This window comes from Octopus sinensis, linkage group LG15, assembly GCF_006345805.1.
Source record: "Octopus sinensis linkage group LG15, ASM634580v1, whole genome shotgun sequence".
In the NCBI taxonomy this organism is placed as follows: domain Eukaryota; kingdom Metazoa; phylum Mollusca; class Cephalopoda; order Octopoda; family Octopodidae; genus Octopus; species Octopus sinensis.
Window position 1 is genome coordinate 26953249 of NC_043011.1, and position 27098 is coordinate 26980346.

At 36.1% G+C, this 27098-nt stretch overlaps 1 protein-coding gene across 1 annotated transcript in view; it reads left to right on the plus strand.

Moving 5' to 3' along the window:
- Nucleotides 1–27098, plus strand: part of LOC115219919 — a 190600-nt gene that overhangs the window by 107384 nt on the left and 56118 nt on the right. Inside the window, exon 15 of the mRNA XM_029790226.2 lies at nucleotides 2709–2777. Within this exon, the coding sequence (XP_029646086.1) occupies nucleotides 2709–2777 (69 nt within the window). The remainder of the gene's footprint in view (nucleotides 1–2708; nucleotides 2778–27098) is intronic.

Below are 27098 nucleotides of genomic sequence, written 5' to 3' on the forward strand. Positions count from 1 at the left end.
ACAAACAAGGACAGACAAATGGATTAAGTTGATTACATCGACCCCAGTGCGTAACTGGTACTTAATTTATCGACCCTGAAAGGATGAAAGGCAAAGTCGACCTCGGCGGAATTTGAACTCAGAACGTAAAGACAGACGAAATACTTATTTCTTTACTACCCACAAAGGGCTAAACACAGAGGGGACAAACAAGGACAGACAAACGGATTAAGTCAATTACATCGACCTCAGTGTGTAATTGGTACTTAATTTATCGACCCCGAAAGGATGAAAGGCAAAGTTGACCTTGGCGGAATTTGAACTCAGAACATAACGGCAGACGAAATACGGCTACACATTTCACCCTGCATGCAAACGTTTCTGCCAGCTTGCTGCCATAATCACTGTTGAATCATATTATATTTTAGAATTGATAAAGGCACAGACATGACTATGTGGTTAAGAAGCTCAATTTCTAACCATGTTGTTTTGGGTTCAGTCCCACTGCATAGTGCCTTGGGTAAATGTCTTCTACTAGAGACCTGTGAGTGAATTTGGCAGATGGAAGCTGTGTGGAAGGTCATATCTCTCTCTGTATCTGTCTGTGTGTATGTTTTTGTGTCTGCTTTTGTCTTCACCACACCATTTGACAACTTCTTTTCTTTAATTTCTTTTATTTGTTTCAGTCATTTGACTGTGGCCATGCTGGGGCACCACCTTTAGTCGAGGAAATCGACCCCAGGACTTATTCTTTGTAAGCCTAGTACTTATTCTATTGGTTTCTCTTGCCGAACCGCTAAGTGACAGGGACATAAACACACCAGCATCAGTTGTCAAGTGATGTTGTGGGGACAAACACATACACACATACGACGGGCTTCTTTCAGTTTTCCGTCTACCAAATCCACTCACAAGGCTTTGGTCAGCCCGAGGCTATAGTAGAAGACACCTGCCCAAGGTGCCACGCAGTGGGACTGAGCCCAGAACCATGTGGTTGGTAAGCAAGCTACTTACCATACAGCCCCACCTGCACCTGATGTTGGTTTGTTTACGTCCCCCTAACTTAACAATCTGGCAAAAAAAAGACTGATAGAATAAGTACCAGACTCTAAAATGTGTATAAATACTGGGGTCAATTTGTTTCACTAAAACCACTAAGCTAGTACTCCAACATGGCTGCAGTCAATGGCTGAAACAAGTAAAAGCTAAATAAGCGAAGGTAATGATTATGAAACAAAATTATAATTAAGTTTAGTTTAAGTTGACATCTATGTCACAACGAACATCCTCCTCCTCCCCCTCCTCCTCCTCCTTTAACGTTTGTTTTCTGTGTTGGCTTGGGTTTGGCAGTTTGACCAGAGCCAACGAACAGGTGAGCTGCACTAGGTTCCAGTCTGATTTGGCATGGTTTCTACAGCTGGATGCCCTTCCTAACACCAACCACTTTATAGTGTGTGCTGGGTTCGTTTAACATGGCACTGACATGAGTGCTCTTAAGTGGCACTGGCAGGAGTGCTTTTAACCTGGCACCAACAGAGGGCTCAGGCAGACAATCCTCTTTATCAGGGAGAGCAGCATTAACACTCTTCTGTTGTGGGAATATTATGATACTTGATACTTGACGCTGTCTGGGGCTTGAAATGATAGATTATATGAAGTTAGAAGCACAATTGGCTATTTTCCCAAATTTATTATTATTTTATTATGTGCCCTTTTCAAGCCTAGCCAGGCTCATGGGCCTGGTTTTCCTGGTTTTTGTGGTGTATGTGTTCCCCACCAGCTGGACGGGACGCCAGTCCATCGCAGCATTACTCAAGAAACAGGAAGAGAGAGTGAGAGAAAGTTGGGGCGAAAGAGTACAACAGGGGTCGCTTTAGGGGTTTTCGCTCAATAAACACACACAACGCCTGGTCTGGGATTTGAAACCGTGATCCTCCGACTGTGAGTCCGCTGCCCTAACCACTGGGCCATTGTGCCTCCCAAATGGCCATCAGTAATTCATGTTCTTAACTTACTTTTCATGTATTTCACTTCTGAAAATAGTTGCTCATTTGTGAAAATGCTACAGAGCATTGATGCCATTTTTTTACCCCACATGATCTCTTAAGTAGGAACAAAGCCTACCATTTCTCTTATATTCAACATCATGTAACTTGTATGCCCTGATACAACTTTGTCACTATTTCCCCTCTTTTCCAACTGGCTTAGCTATGATTCTTCATCTGCCTCCGACATTTATTTTGGTTGAGATGTAAACTTCTTAACTACACAGCCATTTCTCAATAAAGAAATTCATATTCTTTTATCTTTTACTTGTTTCAATCATTTGGCTGCGGCCATGCTGGGGCACCACCTTGAAGGGTTTTAATTAAACAAGTCGACCCCAGGACCTTTTTTCTTAAGCTTAGTACTTATTCTATCATTCACTTTTGCCGAACTGCTAAGCTATGGGAAAGTAAACACACCAACACTGGTTGTTTAAGTGGTGGTGCGGACAGACACAGATGCTGAGACATACACACACACACACACACACACACGGGCTTCTTTCAGTTTCTGTTTACCAAATCCACTCACAAGACTTTGGTTGACCTGAGGCTATAGCAGAAGACACTTGTCCAAGGAACCCGGAACCATGTGGTCGAGAAGCAAGCTTCTTACCACACAGCCATGCCTGATATATCTTTCTTTGTTTATCTTTTTCTTTTTTTCTTCTTTCTTTTATTTAGAAAGGAGGTCAGAAAGAAATCCTTGACGTTATTGGTCAGAATATGGTTAATTATCCAGGGAAGCAGCAGGTAATATTTTGTTGTTCTTTTACTTATATTTTTGGCTGTGTTGTTGTTGTTTCTCTTAAACCCTTGTTGACTGACCAGATTTATGATCAGAGATGTTCCAGTAACATTCCAGTCCTTTTTATGGGTATGTAAAGCAACATTATCTCATATATTGTATTCTTTTTGTGTTTTTTTTTTCCAGTAAGATACTAAGGTGTTTATTTGAGGGAAACTTGGTTCTGGTTTTCCACATGTATGCTTCCATGCACTCATTCACATGTTTCAGCTAATTCTGTTTTATTTATACAAATACTTTTCCATGCAGACATTAAGTTTGGATGGAGACTTATTGACATGGTATTTTATGACTGAATGTTCTTGCTGCTGTTTATGCTTGCTTGTTTTTCAAGTAAGGGATTTTATTATTTTTATTCCACTTGTTCTCACAAGATGCTGAACTTTAGGATGTATGGTATATAGGTAACTGTATGGTAAGAAGCTTGCTTTTTAACCACATGGTTCTCAGTTCAGCCCTACTGCATGCAGGGCTGAATTTCCACACACACACATATATACAATGAGTGTTGCTCAGTTTCTGTCAAGACACTTACTCAAGAAACAGGAAGAGAGAGTGAGAGAAAGTTGGGTTGAAAGAGTACAACAGGGGTCGCCACCACCCCATGCCGGAGCCTCGTGGAGCTTTTAGGTGTTTTTGCTCAGTAAACACACACAACGCCCGGTTGAGGAATTGAAACCGCGATCCTCCGACCACGAGTCTGCTGCCCTAATCACTGGGCCATTACACCTTGAGCAAGTGTCTTGACAGAAACTGAGCAACACCCATTGTATATTTATGTGTGTGTGCAAATTATTAAAGAGGCTATTCACAATTTACAACTGAAAGGCAACAAGTATAGTTGTCACTGAAGTGATGGAGGGTGCTAGTGAGCAACAGCATTGCTAGAAATAAGAGTCAAAGCAACTCTTTTCTACTCTAAGCATAAGGCCAAAAATTTTTGGGTAGGGGCCAGTTGATTAGATTGATTCCAGTATGCAACTGGTACTTAATTTATCAACTCCGAAAGGATGAAAGGCAAAGTTGACCTCGGTGGAATTTGAACTCAGAATGTAAAGACAGATGAAATACCTATTTCTTTACTACCCATAAGGGGCTAAACACAGAGAGGACAAACAAGGACAGACAAACAGATTAAGTCGATTATATTGACCCCAGCGCATAACTGGTGCTTATTTTAATCGACCCTGAAAAGAGGAAAAGCAAAGTCGACCTCGGCGGAATTTGAACTCAGAACTTCGCAGCAGATGAAATACCACTAAGCATTTCATCTGGCAAGCTAACATTTCTACCAGCTTGTCGCCTTGTCAAAACAACTCTTTGCCACTGAGAGCACTTTTCTAATGATTGACAAGGGACATAAGTTCCCCACCTATGGCAAGCGAGATGAAGTCAATTCTTCCATTGATTTCAGATTTGATTAATCTTCATCAGTGACCCACTACTCCGTCGTCATAGGTGTGTGGGGGGGAGCTTGTCTTCCTTGTCAGTCATTAGAAAAGTGCTCTTAGTGGCTAAGAGTTGTTTTTAGATTCTCATTTCTAGTAATGCTGGTGCTCACTAGTAGCCTCTGTCACTTTAGTGATGACTGTACTTATAGGACCCTTGCCCGGGGTGCCACGCAGTGGAACTGAGTCCGGAACCATGTGGCTGGGAAGCAAGCTCCGCACACACAGCCATGCCTGCACCTATATTCACACACACACACACACACAATATATTGATTTTGGATTTTGGAAGCACTCCGTCGGTTACGACAATGAGGGTTCCGGTTGATCCAATCAACGGAACAGCCTGCTCGTGAAATTAACGTGTAAGTAGCTGAGCACTCCACAGACACGTGTACTCTTAACGTAGTTCTCAGGGATATTCAGCATGAAACAGAGAGTGACAAGGCCGGCCCTTTGAAATACAGGTACAACAGAAACAGGAAGTAAGAGTGAGAGAAAGTTGTGGTGAAAGAGTACAGCAGGGATCACCACCATCCCCTGCCAGAGCCTCGTGGAGCTTTAGGTGTTTTCGCTCAATAAACACTCACAACGCCTGGTCTGGGAATCGAAATCGCGATCCTACGACCGCGAGTCCGCTGCCTTAACCACTGGGCCATTGCGCCTCCACAATATATTGATTATTGATTACGACAAAAACAAAACAAAACAAAAATCTATCATGCATTGTAATGCATTGTTTCACTGTAGGATTAGAGTTTTGTATTGTTTTCAAGTTGATTTGTTATGGAGCTGCAATCATTTCAATATTTATTTATATTATTTATTTATTCATTTTATTATTTATTGTTAGGTCTTTGACAGACAGATGAGATTTTTAAAATATTTTTTTTTGCTCTATATCTCGTAACTTATTGTCTTTTTTTTTATATTCCTTTTATATTTGAATAATATTAGAAGTGTCAGAAGAACTTAGTATATTTCTTATGTAGGCTGTGTGGTATTGAGATCGTGGCAATGATGGTGACTATGCTGATGGAGATGATAGGGTGGGAGGTACATCTGCTGGTGGTGGTGGTGAAGGTGATGATAAGAAAGATTGTGATGCTGATGATGGTACTGATGGTAATAGTGCCGCTGCTGCTAGTGATTATAATGGTGATGAAGGTGGTGATAATGATAAATATGTTGGTGATGGTGAAGCTGATGATGATAATGGCAGTGATTATTATCATCATCATCATCACCATTATTATTATTGTTATAATAATAATAATAATAATAATAATAATTGTTATTATTATTATTGGTAATATAATGGTGATTTTAATGGTAGCAGTGATCATTGTGCTAATATTAATGGTATTGGTGACTGAAGTGGTACCAAAGGTGATGATGATTATGGTGATGATAACCATGTTGATGAAGATGATTGTGATGATGAGAACAGTAATGTTGATGATAGTAATGATGATGGAGATGCTGCTGCTAGTGATGATGGTGATAAAGATGATTGTGATGATGAGGATGATGATGGTGTTAATGTTGGTGATGATGGTGATGATGTAAACTGACAGCGATCATAAAGAATTTTAGAACAGAAGAAAATATTATAATATTTTTATAAATAATAAATAATAGTAATCACCACGATCATCATTATCATCAACATTGTCCTCATGTATAACGATCCCAGTTGTTGTTGCTGTTGTCATCCGTTAGTTTTGATATTTATAGTTTTTGTGTTGAAGCAGCTTTTAATTTTTTTCTGTTAATCTTCCCTGCTTGTAACACATGACATATTGTCTAAAGTATTGAAATACTAAGAACATGTTTACAAGCTCTGAACCTTTAAATAAAATCCAGTGCATTGTTGCTGTTTGTATTTGGCTTCACATGAGCTGTCATTGAGCATAAATAACTATGCTTGCAGCCACATTCGTCCTGTCAAAATTTTCAGATACAACATACGTTGGAATGAACGATGTATGTAGTTAACTAAATCTCGTGCCTGGTTTACAGAACTGTTTACGTAGTTAACTAAACTTTGTGTCAAGTTAACAGAACTGTGTATGTAGTTAACTAAACCTTGTGTCCAGTTAACAAAACTGTGTATGTAGTTAACTAAACTTTGTGTCTAGTTAACAGAACTGTGTATGTAGTTAACTAAACTTAGTGTCCAGTTAACAGAACTGTGTATGTAGTTAACTAAACTTAGTGTCTAGTTAACAGAACTGTGTATATAGTTTAACTAGACCTTGTGTCCAGTTAACATAACTGTGTATGTAGTTAACTAAACTTAGTGTCTAGTTAACAGAACTGTATATATAGTTTAACTAAACTTTGTGTCTAGTTAACAGAACTGTGTATGTAGTTGACTAAACCTTGTGTCTAGTTAACATAATTGTGTATGTAGTTGACTAAACCTTGTGTCTAGTTAACATAAATGTGTATGTAGTTAACTAAACCTTGTGTCCAGTTAACATAACTGTGTATGTAGTTAACTAAACTTTGTGTCTAGTTAACAGAACTGTGTATATAGTTTAGAACTGTGTATGTAGTTAACTAAACCTTGTGTCTAGTTAACAAAACTGTGTATGTAGTTAACTAAACCTTGTGTCCAGTTAACAGAACTGTGTATGTAGTTAACTAAACCTTGTGTCTAGTTAACAAAACTGTGTATGTAGTTAACTAAACTTTGTATCTAGTTAACAGAACTGTGTATGTAGTTAACTAAACCTTGTGTCTAGTTAACAGAACTGTGTATGTAGTTAACTAAACCTTGTGTCTAGTTAACAGAACTGTGTATATAGTTTAACTAAACTTTGTATCTAGTTAACAGAACCGTAGTTAACTAAACCTTGTGTCTAGTTAACAAAACTGTGTATGTAGTTAACTAAACCTTGTGTCTAGTTAACAGAACTGTGTGTGTAGTTAACTAAACCTTGTGTCTAGTTAACAGAACTGTGTATGTAGTTAACTAAACCTTGTGTCTAGTTAACAGAATTGTCTGCCAACTAGATGCAAAACAGCATATCAGATTAATAAGACTGTACATCTAGTTAACCAAATAGTGCCTAACAGAACTGTCTGTCTAGTTTTAACAAAACCATGTCTGTTTAAGAAGATTGTGTATCTGCTTAACAAAGCAGTGTATTGAGTTAGTAAAACTGTTTATTCCCATGACAGAGCAGCTTATGTCTGCACTTACAAACTAATGTATTTAGTTAACATAATTGTGTGTCTTTTATCTTTTTTATCTTTTACTTGTTTCAATCATTTCCACTGCAGTCATGCTAGGGCACTGCATTGAAGGGTTTTAGTCAAACAAATTGACCCCAGAACTATTTCTTTTCTTAAGCCTAGTACTTATTCTGCTGGTCTCTTATGCTGAACTGCTAAGTTACAGGGATGTAAACACACCAACACTGGGTGTCAAGCGGTGATGGGAGGGACAAACACCAACACAAAGACACACACATAGATATATATACACACATATATCTATTTATATGATGGGCTTCTTTCAGTTTCCAACTATCAAATTCACTAACAAGGCTTTGGTCAGCTCAAAGGTATAATAGAACACATTTGCCCAAGGTTCCACACAGTGGCACTGAATCCAGAACCATATGGCTGGGAAGTAAGCTTCTTACCACACAGCCACACCTGTGCCTAAAACAGTGTACTTATTTACTAAAACAATGTTTTAGAATTATTTATCTAATTAACAAAATAGAGTGTAGAGATAGTAAAGCATTGTATCTGTTTGAAGAAACACTTTTATACCACTTTTATTAACATTGTTAACAAAACAGTGTATCTATGTAACCAAGCAGTGTGGTTATTCACTAAAACAGTGTGTTTATTTAAAAATGCAGACGACAATATATCTAATTAATGAAACAGTGTATTGATGTAACAAAACTGTGTATCCAGTTCAGAAAACTGTGTATCTGTTCAACAAAAACAGTGTACCTTGTTAATATAACAATGTATCTAGTTCACAGAATTGTGTTTGTTGTTAGTTTAACAAAATAAACAACAAAACAAGATATAGTTGTCACAACATTGTGTCTTGTTAATACTATATCTAGTTCACAATACAGTCTAGTTTTTGAATTGAACAGAATATTGTATCTGTGTAACAAAATTTGTCTAGTGAACAAACCACTATAGCTAAGTAAAGAAACTCTAAAAAGTTATTGAAACATTGTATGTAGTCAACAAATCAATGTCTCATAAATGAAACATCTTGTTAACAACAAAACTGTATATTTAATTAATGATATGATGTGTCTAGTTTAGGAAGCACTGTATCTAGTCTAGCTAATAAAACTGTCTACTTAATAAAACTGTTTAACAAAAAAGTTATCTAGTTAAGAGAATAGAGTATTTTATTAACAAAGCACTGTGACTAGTTAATGGAACATTGTATCTGGTTAGTTAACAAAACAGTGTAACTAATTAAGGAAACAATGTGTTTAGTTAACAAAATAGGGTATTTGGTTAATGAAATATGCGATATCTGAATTGCTTGTTGTACTTCAGGGAGCATCAAATGGCAAAGCAGTTGGTACTAACCTCAGTCAAGTAAATGAATCACTCAAATATAGAGGAGAAGCATCTCAAGTTGCATTCAATGACATATGCAACAAGGTTCTCATAATAAATGTGCAGCCTAGTGAATGGAGGTCATCAATAATAGTATCACTACCAAAGAAAGGTGATTTGCGACAAATGTCCAACTATCAAGGAATAAGTCTTGTGAATCAAGGCGCAAAGCTCTTTAATAGGCTTCTGTTAAATTGCAAAAATATAAGTGTCTATCAGAAAAGCTTTAGAAAGAACTGTAGTTGCTTTGAACAAATTTACACATTGAAGAGGGTACTGGAGACCTGCTTTGAGTGGTGTCTCCCAATAGCTGCACTGTTCATAGATTTTCAAAAAGTATTCAACAGTGTCAACAGAAATGCTATGCTTATGATTCTTGAAAGGACAGAGATACCTTGAAGATAAACATCTGCAGTTAGATGTCTTTATGAACATCAAACAGCATATGTCCTTGTTAATGGAAAACAGTCTTCTGACTTCACACCGCAGAGTGAAATCCTGCAAGGTGATACCTTAACACCTAATCTATTTTTGGTGGTTATAAATCAACCCATACAGAGGATGGAATTCACATATCAGAGTCACATAAGTTGGCCTATCCTACATTTGTAGATAATATTGTTCTCGTTGCTCCCAGCCTCATAGAAGCAAAGGACTATTTGGATTGTGTCATGTGAGAAGCAAAGACTATGGGGCTAGGAATAAGTGAATAGAAGATAGAGTGCATCACTGTTAATATAAACACAGACGAAACAACAGGTGTTTGGGCAAATGGAAAGCAGCTATCCAGGGTTGATAAATTAACTCATCTTGGATTGACTGTAACTTATTTCTCTCACAACTCAAACTGTGACATCATAGACAAAAGGAGAGCAACATATGGAGCAATGTCACAGCTTCAACTCCTTTGGACATCTGATATTAACCCAACAATGAGGATAAAGATGTATAAAACTCTATGTCTTCAGATTTTTACATGTGGATGCAAGACATAGTGACAAATGTGAACTGGCAAAGGGCAGGCCATGGTGAACACTTTACACACAAGAAATCTGAGGAAAATATATAAGATATCCTAATATGACCATGTTTCCAATGATACACTGTACCAGATGGCTGACAAAAAGTAAATGAGCCCATAAAGGTCTGCTGGCTAAGATGGACTGGTCACCAACTGCAACACTCAGTCAATGAATGCTATCAACAATGCCTGCTGCTTAACACCCTACAAAGTGGAAAGCGTGAGAGGAAACAACCAAGAACGACTTACCACTGTATGATTTGTGCAGTCTGCAGAATGTTGCTCAATGAAATGCTTCTAGTGGCTGAAGATGGAGATGAGCAGAAAGCCTTAATAAACTATGTCTGTCAATGACTGACTATACCCATATTTATTTTGAATAATAAATATTGATTGATTGGTATCTAATTAGGAAAACAGTTTATCTGGTTAAGAAAGCAGAATATTTAGTTAGCATAACTGTGTATTCACAGAACAGTATATTATGCAAGTTGACAAAACTGTTTGGTTAACAAAACAGTGTAGGTGATTGATGAAAATTGCAGGTTTTGTGTACTAAATTATATATCTAGTTACCAAAAGAATATTTCAGATTAAATGAACAGTGGGTCAAGTTAACAAACTGTGTGTATTTGTTTAACAAAACATTGTATCAAGTCTTCAAAACTTTTGTACTCTAGCTGTAAAAATGATTGCTTCAAAAATGCATCAATATTTAATCAAAAACTTCCCATCCATGCTTGCAGAGAGAAAAAAAGCATATAAAATAATAAAGTTTTTTAAAAAAATTGAAAAAATAAAATAGTCTTTGTTTTTGTCAATAAAATCTCTAACTCTTGTTACCAAATCCCATTTAATATCTTTTCTTTTGGCTTACCTCTATCCAAGATTATATCAAACATTAATCTGTAATATTTACAATGTGTATGGTGTGCAGAGTTGCAGTGAGATTGACAATATGACAGTATAAAAGCTAAGCTTTGTTTTGTAGAATGCAGTTTGACAAAGAGGCATTGTATCTTAGAATGTAATCTAGCAGTGAAGTGTGGGGTGGAGATTGGTAGTGTGGTCATGTTGTACAGAGTGTAGAATAGCAGTGTGGTTATGTGAGAGATGCATACTGCTGCTGCAAAGTTGGTACCTTAGATGCCTTTCCTGTTGCCAATACTTTTATGGCATGTCAATCCTTTTTGCCAGAACATTGGCCTTCTGGAATCTTCTCCATGCTCATGTCTTTCCTGCAGGTGTTGACCTGCAATAGTTAAAACTAATAGCAGCAACTCCATCTTTCTTGCAGTCCATCTTTCTCTAGACTCATATGTATATATATATATATATAGTGTGTGTGTGTGTGTGTGTGTGTGCATATATAAGTACCCTCCCCACACACACATGCTGGTGTCATGTGAAAAGCCACTATGTACACTCTGTAAAGTGGTTGACACTAGGAAGGATATCCAGCCACAGAAATTATGCCCAAGCAGACAGAGTTTGGCACAATCCTCTAGTTTGACAGCCATCAAACTGTCCAATGTCCAACTCAGGCCAGCATGGAAGGTGGACATTAAATGATGATGATATTATATATATCTCTTATACTTGCTGGCATATAAGAGGTGTTTTTTTTAAATATTTTTGAATGCACCCAAAAATTGCTTTCTATCTAATGTGGCTGTATTATTAACTGGGAGATCAAGTACCATAGTCTAGGGAGCCAGATGAGCGTAAGTCTGCTTGGTACTGTGATTATTACTAATAGTAAAAGATTGCAAACCAGCCAAATTATCATACACTGTTAGCTGAAACTCATGAAAACTTGGTTGCTGTCCTTTGTAGTTATGTGGGAAGGTGACATCATCTCATTATACTTCTGTCTCTAGCATACCTAACCAATTAAATAATGTGTCTTACATTATTTAATTACTTTAAGCAAACATTGTTTTAATTATCTAAATGAACAATTCTGTTAGAAAGATGAAAGGAATGTCAAATTTTCATCCACTTGTCAGCTATTTGTAGTGAGTGGATGGCAACAAAACCAAAGCACTACTCTGGGAATCAATTGAAACTGCATGAAACATTATGTCTTTGAGTTTGACATTCTGTATGGAAATTCTCTAGATCAAAATATTGACAAGTGTGCAGTTGGCCTGACAGAAGACAATGTTGAAATATGCTACTCCCATAATGCTCTTTATTTATGGTAAATTTATAGTTTCATACTTTTTACAGTACACTGTTACATCATTGTATTTAAATGTATAGAATCATAATTCTCCTCTACAAAACCACTTAAAAATATCTCTCAATAAATGTTTGATGATGGAACACACCGCATTTGTTTTTTTTTTTCCATAAACTATACTTGTAAAATAGGGATGTATTGCATGTGAGTATGCATCTTATATGCCAGCAAAGATGATATTTATAAATTCCCCCTAAACAGTAATTCTAATATTTTAATATTATAAATCTCAAGTATGTGCACGAATGCTGATTTGTGTAGATGTATTTATAGACTTCTAAACTCATTTTTTAAAATATATTAATGCTGGGATTTTACCAAGCAAGCAAACACACACACACACACACAGGCATGCACATAAGCTTGCACTGATCTTTGCTATTTATTTATCATTATTATTATTATTATTATTATTATTATTACTATTATTCAAAAATATTCTTTCTGTTTTCTGTCCAACTATTTTCTTTAAAATGAAAAAGAAAATGTGACAATAACCAGCCACAACAACATGAAAAGGGAAAAGGAGAGAAAATATTAAAAAAAAGCTGGTAACTAATGTTTAACAGGATGAAAAGAATAAAAAAAAACTCCCAACTAAACAAAACAAATGTTATTTCTGACATTTTCTGCAATGTTGCACCCAATATATGCCATACAAATGCTAATATCTTAGTTGTATCCTAATGTTTTCACCTATCATTGGCTTTTACTGCAGTTTTTCAGAAATGGGGTTATATTATATTATATTTGTTTTGTTTGTTTGTTTCTTTAAATTTCACAGTCACTATTGAAAATGGGAAATTTTCTCATATTTTCATTTCAATGCATTATCCATGTTAAAGAACAGAAATAAAAAGAAAGTCCCTACTCCCAACCTCACTTCCAAAGAAAAGGAAAATTCTTAGGATGGTAGAAGTGTGAGGGTAGCAGACTCTATACATCTTGCAGTCTTCAGTAATATGTCTCTTTATGCCCCATGAGTTCAAATCCTGTCCGTTTACATTTATATATTTCTTTCTATCTTTTATCTTTTACTTGTTTCACTCATTGGACTGTGGCCATACATGGGTGCCACCTTGAAAAAAATTGACTCTGGTACTTATTTTTCTTTTTTTTAAACCTAGATGGCTCAGTAGTTAGAGAGTCGGGCTCACAGTCATGAAGTAGTGATTTCAATTCTCGGACCAGACACTTTATTTCATGTTGCTCAAGTTCACTCAGCTGTAGAAATGACTTGTGGCATCACTGGTGCCAAGCTGCACCAGCCTTTGCCTTTCCCTTGGATAACATTGGTGGCATGGAGAGGGAAGTCCAGTGTGTATGGATGACTGGTGGTTTTTCATAAACAACATTGCCTGGTCTTGTGCCTCAGAGGCTAACTTTCTAGGAGCAATGCTATGATCATTCGTGACCGAAGAGGTCTTTACCCTTACTTATTCTATTGATTTCTTTTGCTGAACTCATAGATTATTGGGATGCAAACAAACCAATACCGGGCAGCTGTAGGGCAGGAGCAGACACAAAAACACATGTACACATACACATATATGATGAGCTTCTTTCAGTTTCTGTTTGCCAAATTCACTCACAAAACTTTGGTCATCCTGGGGCTATAGTAGAAGATGCATGTCCAAGCTGCCATGCAGAAGGATTGCACCCAAAGCCACATGGTTGGGAAACAAGCTTCTTAATTATAGCCACTAGTTCAAATTAGAAGAACCTTTGTCTTAACCCTTTCATTACCATATTTCTGTTAATTTTGAAAATAACAAAGAACTAGTAGTATAACTCGGTGATGCTCAGGTTTGTTGTTTAGTTGCGCTTAAAATGACAGACTTTGATGTCGCATTAACAAAGTTTTGACATAGTTTCAATCTTTTTTGAAAAGTAAAAATTTTGCATTATGTAGCTTGTTATTCCCTTTAAGTGAACATTTTTCTGGTTGAAATACACCCTAAAATGGCGACACAGCAGTAAAAAAAAATCGTAAAAAATAAGGATTTTCATAGAAAAAAAGCACCTTTTTGATGTAAATAAGTTTTGGTCTTAACATGGTCCGATTTGAATTTTTTCTTCTACGGAATGAAGAGCAAGCCTTATATCATACTCTCAATTTTGGTCAACTTGCTCCGCAGGGTCTCGGAGGAGATAGTGTTAGTTGAAGGCTACCAAACCTGCCACACACACACACAGAGACAACTTCAGCTTTATATGTATAGATTTTAGTAAAATAACTTTGTCATTAATCAGTTATTAAACTGGTGCCTAAAATATAAATTAACATGAAATTTTGATGCATGGTTGTAATTATTTAAGTTACGTGAAGAGCCAAAATTTGTATGATAGAACCAGACATAATCTCAGGAAGGTTAGTTATGAAAGGGTTAATGATGTAAATCCTGTCTGGTGTGGCTGTGTGTAGGTGCTGGTGTGGTTGCATCTGGGTGCAGGAATGGCTGTGTAGTGGGTGTAGTGGCACAGGCATGGTTGTGTGGTGTCACAGGCATAGCTGTGTGGTCACAAGTTTGCTTGACAACTATGTGGTACTGGGTTCAGTCCGAATGTAGAGCACCTTGGGTAAGTGTCTTCTACTATAGCTCTAGGCCAACCAAAGCCTTGTAGTGGATTTTATAGGTAGAAACTGAAAGAAGCCTGTTGTATGGGTATATATATATATATATAGTTAATCCAAACATGAACAAGCAAGAAAAAACAACATATGTATTATGTGTGTGTGTGTGTGTGTGGTGTGTGTGTGTGTGTGTGTGTGTCAATGTATTTGTGTTTGTCTCTCACCACCATGTGACAACCAGTGCTGGTTTCTTTACGTCCTCGTAACTTAGTGGTTTGGTAAAAGAGACTGATAGAATAAGTACCAGATTTAAAAAATAAGTACTAGGGTTGATATGTTCAACCAAACCCTTCAAGAATGTGCTCCAGCATGGCTGCAGTCAGTGACTGAAACAAATAAAAGATAAAAGATAATTACAGTTGTTTAATTATTTTGCCTATTTTTGTGTGTTTATAAATTGAAATACCAGTCATATACTAGTGTTAGTTTAGTCAACTTTACCCCACCTAAAATAAAAAAAAGAAGAAAAATTGTCATTAATTTTCTAATAGAAATCATGAATGAGGTTCACAAAATTGTTAGAGTACTTGAGTGCTGATCATTTAAATTGGATGGAGCTTGCAGAAGAGGGAGACCCAGGAAGACATGGGATGAAGTGCCAAAGGCTGATCTCAGAACACTGAGCCTTATGAAGAAGATGACAAAGGACTGAGATATCTGGCACCTTGCTGTGCTGAAGAAGACTCCTTCACTACAGAAAAATTGATTATGTCCACCTCCCAGCCGAAGGGGTTTTGGCCTGCAAGAGTCACATGTCAGTGCCACATAGAATTATCCATACCAATGCCATGTAAAAAAGCACTCTTGCTGGTGCTGCATAAAAAGCATCTGTACCAGTGTCACTTAGAAAGCATCCACGCTGGCACCATGCAAGAAACACCTGTGTCAGGCTACATGAAAAGTACTCATGCCAGTACTGTGTAAAAAGCACCTGTGCCAGTTCCACATAGAAAGCACCCATGCTGATGCCACATGGAAAGCATGCAGCACACTCTGTGTAAAGTGGTTGGCGTTAGGAAGGGCATCCAGCTGTAGAAACCACCAGCTCTGATCAAACCATCCAACCCATGCCAGCATAGAAAACAGATGCTAAATGATGATGATGATGATGATGATGAATGGTACCTTGGTATCTTCTATTTACTTGTTTTCTATAGTATTACTTCTTGAGTTGACATTAGCTCCCATGTCTGTTCAAGCATGCCATCCCCTGATTTGTTATTTCAAACATCCCCATGCATAGCAGTCGCAAGTTTGTACTCCTCTACTTTTTGCAGTTAGTATTTCATTGATTTATATTTTATTTTCTCTTAGTTCTTAATAGAATGTGTTTGGATTAGAGTTGAACAGTTTGTTTTGTTCAAAGAATTTTTGTCACTTTTGATGCCAACAGATACTTTGAAATTTAGCAAGGATCCTTTGTTTCAGGCGTGCTTTGATTTTAGTTGGTTCTTATTTTATATTTTCTGCAGTAATTTTAGTTTGTGTCTTTTAGTTATTGATTTTGTTGGAAATATGCATTCGGGGAGTGCAGAAGATAAAGTACAGAATATTTTAGAATAAATGGTTTGATTCTACAGAAAATGTGGAGTGGGGAATATATGATTTCTGTTTGCCACAAGTAGTTGACTGACACAAGCTTAAGTGACAGAATAATGTCGTAAATAGTAAAAGATTTTCTTTTTCAGCATTGAGAAATGTTATTTCTGTTAAGGCAAGCCATGTTAACTGAGTGATGGATATATGTGTGTGTGTGTGTGTGTGTGTGTGTGTGATGATGATATGTGTGGTTTTGTGGTAAGAAGTTTGCTTCCCATTTACATGGTTCTGGGTTCAGTCCCACTGCACGACATCTTAGGCAAATGTCTGTTACTACAGCCCTGAGCTGACCAAAGCCTTTTGAATGGATTTAGTAGTGGAAACTGAGAGAAGCCCATTATGTGTCTTTTATCTTTTACTTGTTTCAGTTATTTGACTGCTGGCCTGCTGGGGTACTTGAAGAACTTTTAGCTGAATGTATTGACCCCAGGACTTATTTTCTTTTTTTAAAGCTTGGTACTTATTCTATTGGTCTCTTTTGCCAAACCACTAAGTTATGGTAACATAAACATGCTAGCACTGGCTGTTGAGCTGGGGTAGCAGGACAAACATTGACACAAAGACACACACATATTGATATATAATATATATATATATATAATATATATATATATATATATATATATATATATATATATATATGTATATATATATATATATATTTGTATGTGTGAAGTAACAGTATTAGAAAAAAAACATTGGTTTCATATCTAGCGTGAACTAGACATATCTTCAGTTTTTCTAAATGATAAGTGTTCTCTGCAAAGAATGTTTTTTAAAAACACAAGAATGCTGGTGATAGTTCAAGAAATATTCTTCTTCAAAAATTATGGCTGGCAAGTTGTCTTCCTTTGCTTGATAGCTAGGTTTTCCAATTTTGAAGTAAAAATTTCTGAAAATGTGGACAACTCCCCACGGCTTTCATCCTGGAATTCAGGTAGCCTCCTGGTTCATGTGAATTCATGAGGATTATATATTTTTCTGCCATACACAAATTGCATAGTCTTGTTCCATTTCTTGTAATTTCCACCTGATGTTAAGGAGAGTGTGATCATCCTTTAAACGCCATACATATGCTGCAAGTGTCATCGTGTTGCGTCTCTCCAGGACCCTGAAAGAAGATCTGTAGTTGTTCAGGTGAATTTTAAATATGGATTTACAAGATCCAACATAAATTTTAGTGTGTATCCCTGTGTTGGTATTGATGTTACTGATATTTGTACTCCTCATGTTTGAGGCTACCTTTGCTTGATACACTGTAGCCCCAGTGTTACATCGGCTGCCTACTGGGCTTTCATTTCTAATCCTGCATGAACAACCTGCTTCTGTCTGTGGTTTGGGAGTGCTAAGTAACTTTTTCTTAACATTTAGTGCACAACTGAAAGAGATCCTTAAATTATGTCTGCTAAAAATCTTTCAATATTTGTGTGATCACATGAAATGCTTATCAACCAACCTAAGAAAAATCTTACCTACACATATCTGAACATTTAAGGAGAAGCGGGGAGCGAACCATGAGGTCTTGCAGTGGCATTCCCTTTTATGGTTGCTCGATCCTGGTGTATATACTATATGGTCCTTGAACCCACTGCCCACTAGCACCTCATTGTAAGTAGGAGCCGCTGCGTTGAAAATAGCTTTATTTGAAGATAAGATCGAAATCCATTTACTGATACCTTTTATTAGGTTTTTGAACACTATTGGTGGGTAGCAGGAGGCTGTGTTAATGTATGATAGCCTATCATTCGGTTTGTGGTATGGTCTGTAGGTGCCACTCTCTAAATCAAGCAAGACATCCAAGAGGTTCACCATGGTGAGGTTAGTCTCTATGGTCATTTTAAGGCCAAGGTTGTTGAGAGTGTGCATGCTGTCTTTTCTATGTCCATCTCAAGTATGGCTATTAGTGCCTTTGGAGATGGCTAAGGCATCATCTCTATATAAGCCAAAGTGGACAGAGGGGAATTTATTACCCAGGGTATCCAAAATGTAAAACCCTATAAGGTTGCATATATCAGCACTGTCATTTTCCCCCATTGTGATGTTGAAGGAGCCTTCAGGGTCAGTTTGTGTGATCCAGGTTGAATCCTGCTTGAACAGTAGCACTTTCCTAGCTTGCATAATTATATCTATTTCTCTGTCACTTATGTTGGTAATTCGTCTAGCATATACTAATGCCCTATCAAGTTTCATTTTCGATATCGATGGATAAAAGTCTACTATATAGAATTGTATGTGCTTAGCTCTAAAAGTGATTTGTTTGGTCTCAAACCAATGTGACACCTTGATTGTGTTATGCCATAAAGAGAAATTGGATGCCTTCCTTATGTCTTTATTAACCCTTCTAAGGATGTATTTATTCACCAGCCCGATTTTGGACTTGGCAGGGTTAATCAGGCAGCATTTAGGGTTGGAAGCAAAGTTTGGTTTGTGATCCTTGATAGTTATAAAAACATTATGTTTAGCTGGTATTTCTACCCTGTTTGCAATGTCTAGGTTGGTAGCTATTTGTTTTGCCTCATTATTGATGTTATCATAGGTATGTGGTGCAGCCCATCTATATTTTTGTGTGATTTGTTCTCTAAGAGCTTGTTGTAGTGGTCATTATCTCTCTTATAAAGGTTATTTGTCTTATCTGAAAATAGTAGGGTATCTGTATTCTTAAGGAGGTGTATATCGAATCAAAGTCTACGTTGAAAGATGGATGATGATTTATGGAACCTAAAGTTTGGTATAATGCCCAGCAGGTCTACTTCAAAAGCTTTGAGTTCTTTGATCTTGGGTGGGAACCTTCTAGACCTGATGTTAAAGTGGTGTTTGTCTGAGTGTGGTGCAGCTTGGTTGAAGAAAAAAGCTTTCCACCTCATCCGTCTTATAATATCAATAATTTTTCTTTTTTACACACACACACACACACACACACACACACACACACACACACACAATGTGTTTCTTTCAGTTTCCATCTACCAGATCCACTCACTAGGCTTTGGTTGGCCCGAGGTTATAGTAGAAGACACTTGCCCAAGGTGCTATGCAGTGGGACTGAACCTGGAACCATGTGTTTGGGAAGCAAGCTTCTTACCACACAGCCACGCCTGCCCCTATATTTATATACATTTGATTTGTGTGTTTGTGTATGTGTGTGTATATGTATGCCCCATCACCACTTCACAACAAGTGTTGGTTTATTTACACCTCTATAACTTAGCAATTTGACAAAAAGTGACTTATAGAATAAGTGCCAGACCTAAAAAATAAATAATTACAAGGATCGATTTGTTGGACTAAAACCTTTCAAAGCAGTGCTCCAATATGGCTGCACTCCAATGATTGAAGCAAGTCAAATATAAAACATATACTTGATCAATGTGACAAGTTTTAGAATGTTGCACTAATGCTCTTTAAAAACAAGGCATGTTCTACTAGTCATGTTGATTAAGTATATGCATATGAAATGTAGTTCATCAGGAGATATTCATACAATTTAATTAAGGTTTGTGAGATATTTTCATTTATTTTATATCTTTTAGTGTATGTCTGCTTTCCACATTGCTTCCTTGGGGTTTTATATACACACCTATATTTCCATTGTATGATATTCATGAGTGTTTTTAATTTGAAAGCCTGGGTCGTGGTATTTTTATTGCTGTTATTTCATTGGATGATATTCACAAGTGTATCCATTAAGTCTACAATGGCCTGGTTTATGAGTTCTTTTTATAGTTGTAGCTATTTAATCAACCCTTTCAATACCAACCTAAGACAGTCTCTGGTACATGATATAAAATCTCTCGTTAAAAGACTAAAACCTTTAATAATTTTATGCACTGTTTTTATTATGTTCCAAAACCCAGACTGTCTTAATGAAAAGCCAGTTTCATTTAATCGTTCTAAATTCTTGATTATTTTTCAAAAGTAATCAAAACATTGTAAATCTTTAGAGATATGGTTACAAAGAGTTAAAATTCTTCATCGATTGTGTCTTTTATTGGTCTATCTTTAGACTGTTATTCATAATTTTCATCATTAGAATTTTCTATTCCTGAACTTTTCTTGTATTTTAATTTATTCATGTTTCCATTGTTCTGGTTAGACTGCTGAGTTACCAAGGTTTAATTTTCTTGTATTTTCTTACTCATTTTGTTTTGTGCCTATAAAGCCCATTCTCTGTGGCTCATATTTTCACCTTTTTTTTTTTTTTTTTAGCTTAAATGCTTTGATTTTCACTGTTTACATTTTTTATTTTTGCTTTGTGTTTTTGTCACAGTTTATTTTCTTTTAGGTGTTTTATTTCTGTTTGATATTTTTTTTTGGTTTTGAAATTGTAGATTCTTAATTTAGCTTAACTTTTGGCATCTAAAACTACTTTTAGACCAAGGTCTTTTCTTTCCAGGTATTCTAATATAAATATTATTGTAGTCTCATCTTTCTTTTTGAATAAAGTCTATCTGTAAAATATTCATGTATCAGAGAAACATATTTCTCTTGTGTCCATTTATATCTTTTTTGTATTATTTGCAATATTCACTAAATAAAATGTGGCTCTTTATTTAGATTCAGTACCGGTCTTTAGGTTTCTGACCATGTGTCATTTTCCATTTTGTAACACTCCATTTTCCATACTTGTTATGCATCAGATTCAAAGTATGTATTCCCCTTCGGCCTCAGGCTAAAATTTTATGGTTTTCATTTGTGTTGCTTCTCACTTTTGGAAGTGGGTGAACTTGTCTAGTGGTGGCTTGACTTGTGCGTTCCATTAGTGTGCTTACACATGCTGGATAATTGACCATTAGATTGAACATTGACAATCCATTACTTATATTAGGCAAAAAGCAATACAACATCACTAATATTTTAATGTAGTACTCACATAAGTATCCTTTAGCAATTTCATTATTTAAAAAAAATTTTTCTTTATTGTTATTTGCTTGATATTAATGGATATTTTTCAGATCGCAGTAAAGTAGCATAAAGTACCTTGCTCTCTTGTTAACCATCCTCAGTGTCCTGTTTTATCATTATTATTATGATTATTATTGTTATCATTATTATGATGTAAGACGTCACACAGTACCCAATATTGTGATGTTGTATGTAGATTTAAGATATTGTGTGTACCAGAGATTTGTACTGTCTGTCAAGTCACAACAAGGGCTTCAGATGGACAATGCTTTATGCAATATGGATTCAGTTCCAAGTAAAGCTGAGTTTTGCAAAACCCCAGTAGTAGCAGTAGTAGCTGTTGCTGCTGCTGCTGCTGCTGCTGTTGTTGTTGTTGTTGTCGTTGTCGTCGTCGTCGTCGTTGTTGTTGTTGTTGTTCTTCTTCTTCTTCCCACCTTGTTGTTGTTGCTGTTGCTGTTGTTGTTGTTGTTGTTAAGGCAGTGAGCTGGCAGAATCATTTGCATACCAGGCAAAATGCTTGGCTGCATTTCGTCTGTCTTTACATTTTGAGTTCAAATACCACTGAGGATGACTTTCATCCTTTCAGGGTTGGTAAAATAAGTACCAGTTGAACACTGGGATTAATGTCATTGACTTAGACCCTTTACCCCGAAATTGTTGGAGAAACGTGTGAAACCTGAGGACAGTAAAAAAAAAAAATAATAAATGATAAAAACAAAAAAACAAAGGGGAAGCAAAAAAAAATAAAAAGGAAAATGTATGAGTTGAAACTAACAACTGAAATGTTACTTAACAGCCAGGAGTCCTTGGATTCCATCTTTGTCTGAATTTATAATAGTGTCAAATTTTGGCACAAAGCCAGCAGTTTTAAAGGAGAGAGTAAGTTGATGAAATTGACCTCAGTGTGCAGCTGGTAATGATTTTATTGATACTGAAAGGATGTAAGGCAAAGTTGAGCTTGGTGAGGAATTTTGAACTCAGAATGTAAAGGTCCAGAAGAAATACTGCTTAGTATTTTGTCCAATGTGCTAATGATTCACCTTATAAATTAATAATGGTTTCAAATTTTGACACAAGGCCAGCAATCTTAAGGGAGAGTGCACGGCAGTTACATTGACCCAAGTGGTGCTCACCTTGAATTTATTTTATTGAACTCGAAAAAGTGAGAAGCAAAGTTGACCTTAGTGGAATTTGAGCTTAGAATGTAACGAAGCAGAAGAAATGTCACAAAGCACGGGTCTTGAGTATAGGAGAGAATATATTTGTACATGTACATGTGCTCATGCATGTGTTTGCCTTCACATTGACATTGCTTGTGCAATGGTGACATTGTTTGTGTCTCCCAGAAGCAAAATATCTACCTTCAGATGATCAACATGCTAAGTTGTAGAATATACAATCTTACTTGGAAATGTGTTGACATCAGGAGGGTGAGTACATCAAGCCAAAGAATAACACTTCGAGAAATCTTATCCAATCAGATGACCATTGTGGTGTCAATACAAGAAATAGGTGTGCTATCGCTGGATGATGTCACACTCATGCTTTGCTAGAATATTAGTTATGAATCAGTGACAGAGGTTCTGTATCAGTCATGGGCAAATTGTGGCCCATGGGAATTTCTGAGTGACATACCTAACAAAAAAATTACCTTGAATGGTTTTAGTAGTGTGGCCTGCCTGATGGTGAGCTGTGTTTTATGAAGCCACCTTGTGAAAAATGTTGCACATACCTCCTCTGTATGGTTAGAAATAGCAGCAAAATCTCTAAAAAAGGCAAACCTCAATATTTTTAAGTAAAGAAGAACACATTTGATAAATGTAGTTCTCATTTTCCCTAAAAAGAAATGGTCATGGCTGGAATACTTTTGATCATATGTTTGCTTAATCAAAATTGACCTGGGGCTAAACAGAGACAGAAGTTGGCAAATTTCAGCCTGTGGTCTCATTCCATCTGGTTCGCCAACTTTATTGAAATAGGTGACATTACATACAAAACTCTTTTCTTTGGTTTGCAAACAATAAAGTTCTGTATCAAAAGATAGAACAGAAATTTCAGTAATTTATAGTATCAAATCTTTATTTTATATTGGTACAAAGAAACAAAATAAATATTTCCCAAGGTGCAATAATTTAAGCAGTAACTGTTTCTACCTTCCTAAATGAGTAGAGCAGCAATGTCTAAGAACATCTATATGCTGTTACATTAAATTTGCATGAGTTATTGATTTTAGGAAAGCAAGTAGTGATAAAAAAATTCTTACTTATCTGTCGAGGAAAGCAGGTAAAGTGGCTGGTATTTCACTTACCCTGAAGCCGCAATCATTCCTATTCAGCCTAACTATAAATGTTTTAACTCTTCACTGCATTCTGTGTTTCACAAAACACACACTGATTTTCATATTTTAAGTATACAATGAGTCTTTCATTATGCAGGTAATATTTATAAAAAGAAAATGCAAAAAGAAAACAAGCTGTTTCCATCAGCCTTATATAATGGTGGTTTCATTTTTTTATTTACTTCAGCATAAGTCATAAAATTCTTTCCAATTCAGCTCACTTCCAAGAAAGTATATGGATCTTTCGCCTGAAATAAAGAGAAATGGATCAAACTACTCTTTACTCTTTTTACTCTTTTACTTGTTTCAGTCATTTGACTGTGGCCATGCTGGAGCACCACCTTTAGTCGAGCAAATCGACCCCAGGACTTATTCTTTGTAAGCCTAGTACTTATTCTATCAGTCACTTTTACCTAACCATTAAGTTACAGGGACATAAACACACCAGCTTCAGTTGTCAAGCGATGTTGGGGGGACAAACACAGACACACAAAGCATATACACACACACACATACATACATATATATATATATACATATATACAACGGGCTTCTTTCAGTTTCCGTCTACCAAATCCACTCACAAGGCTTTGGTCGACCCAAGGCTATAGTAGAAAACATTTGCCCAATGTACCATGCAGTGGGACTGAACCCAGAACCATGTGGTTGGTAAGCAAACTACTTACCACACAGCCACTCCTACGCCTATACCACTCAGCCACTTCTACGCCTATACTATACATTCATCATCATCAAGAACATTTAATGTCTGTTTTTTATGCTGGCATGGGTTGGATGGCTTGACAGGAACTAGCAAGGCTAAGGGCTACACCAGATTCCATAGTCTGTTTTGGCTAGGTTTCTATGGCTTGCATGCCCTTCCTAACACCAACCACTTCACCGAGTGTACTGGGTACTTTTTATGTGGTACCATTACCAGTGCTTTCTACATGGCACCAGTGCTTTTTATGTGGCACCAGCACCCATACTAAGGCTTTTTATGTGGCACCTTGGTTTTAGGATCTTAATTCTGTTGTGGTGAGTGGGTCTTCTCAAATATAGTAATGTGTCATATATCTCAGTACTCTGTCATCTCCTTCATAAGGTTCAGCATTTTGAAGTTAGCTTTCAGTACTTCATCTTATGTCTTCCCACCTCTTTTTACAGCTCATAATAAATGATTTCTTGTGACAGAATGCAATTTATTTTAGAGGATGTGCAACACAAACATCATCTTCTGTTGCCTCACACTGAATATGATGGACAAGCTAAACATGTCATTGATGATAGTATTTATGTGACAGTGTTTCATTGCTTTTCTTCAAACCAAATAATATCTGAGATTGTTACTGTTCACAAGAACACTAAGATACTGGAAGTTTATATGTTCATCCACCCCTTCATGCACGACAAAGATTTCTTATTTCTTTATTGCCCTCAAGGGGCTAAAAATAGAGGGGACAAACAAGGACAGACAAAGGGATTAAGTTGATTATATCGACCCCAGCGTGTAACTGGTACTTAATTTATCGACCTCGAAAGGATGAAAGGCAAAGTTGACCTCAGCGGAATTTGAATTCAGAACGTAACGGCAGATGAAATACCACTAAGCATTTCGTCCGACGTGCTAACGTTTCTGTCAGCTCGTCTTTGCATGACAAAGATTTCTGTATGTAATGTCACCTATTTTAATAAATACTGGAAGAAATGGGGCCACAGGCTGTAATTTACCAACTTCTATATCAGATCATTAGCAAATGTTGTTTAGCCTCAGGTCAATTTTGATGAAACAAACATATGATCAAAAGCATTCCAGTCATGACCACATCATTTTAGGGAAACTGAGGACTATATTATCAAATATATTCTTCTTTACTTAAAAACATTGAGGTTTTTCAGCTATAGTCTCATTGCTTGAACAACCTTATAGTGTGACGTCAGTATCAGTTGATTAAATCAACTCTGGTACTTGTAGATTGGTTTCTTTTATTTTATTGATCCTGGAATGATGAAAGGCAAAGTTGACTTTGGCAGGATTTGAACTCGCAATGTAAGCGGGTAGAACTAATTTTGTTATTTTGTTCAATGATTTACTGATCTGCCAATCCAGCACTGTATTAATGCCAGCTCAACAAAATAATACTATTATAAAATAAATTGCACCAACAGTTAATTTCTTTATCTCTCTTTAGCTTTTCCTTTCCTTCCTTTCTTTCTTTCTTTCTTTCATAAAAACTAGTATGTTTTTGGTATTTTTACAATTTTTACCTGAATTATGGTTATTTTCCCTGAGAAGATTTTTCTTAATTTTTTTTTCTTATGATTAATATCTATCACCCAAAATACTGGTTATTATCATCTCCATTCATTGTCTTTGTGGCCAAAAAAGAAATCGTTGTTGTTGTTGTTGTTAGTGGACTGCAACATTTTTGTAAGTTTACAAACTGATTGTTATCATTATTTATAACTTACAGGAGAACTCCCCACTCCACACACTATTTATTTTCAAAAATTTGTATGAGAGAAAACAAGCTGTGATATATGTTGTTGCAGTTAGTATATTGTTAAAAATCTCCAAAGGAAACTTTTGTTTTATGTAATAACAGATGAAAATATATCCCTTGTTATGTTATGCAGACAGTGTTGTGTTTTGAAAAAAATGTTGTGTGGGTACAGGGAAGTAGTGTGGTAGAGTTTCAACATGGAAAAAAGGAGAATTATATATATAAAAAAGATGGTGGGAGGATATAATGGCTTGAAGAAAAAAAAAAAGGAAATAAAAAGAAAATGATTAGAAGAAAGAAAGAAAGAAAGAAAGAAAGAAAGAATTATTTGGAAAAGAAATAAAAAGCAGACAATCAAATGATGACTGAAAGAAAAATTAAAAAAAATGTTTGCAAGAAAGAAAGTGAAGAATTTGTGAAAGAATGCTTGATGATAATAAAAGAGGGAAGTATGTTTAGAAGAAAGTATATTTGTAACGAAGAAACTATTGCAGAAGTAAGAAAGTAAGACTGTTTGAAAGAGACAAAAGAAAAAAAAAAGAAAAATGTGTGGGAGTATAAATGTTTGAAAGGGTGATGGACAAAAAGAAGCAGCAAGGCAGACACAATTGAAAAGATGAAAGACAGACAGACAGAAAGAAATTAGATAGATAGATAGATAGATAGATAATGAAACACATTAATTATGCAATTTCAGTGCCAAAAATTGCAAAGGGGAAGTTTTTCAAATCTATTCTGCAATCTGGGATTATTATATATTATACATACATACATATATATATATAATATATATATATATATATATAGATCAATAATAAGAAAATGGAGGGGATCAATAAGTGGTTCGAACCACCATTTTCTTATTAAATGATCTATAAATGATCTATAAATTAATGGTAAAATATCTCTTTACCTTCACCCATTTAGTACACTCGGTGATGTAATTGCAATGCAATAAAA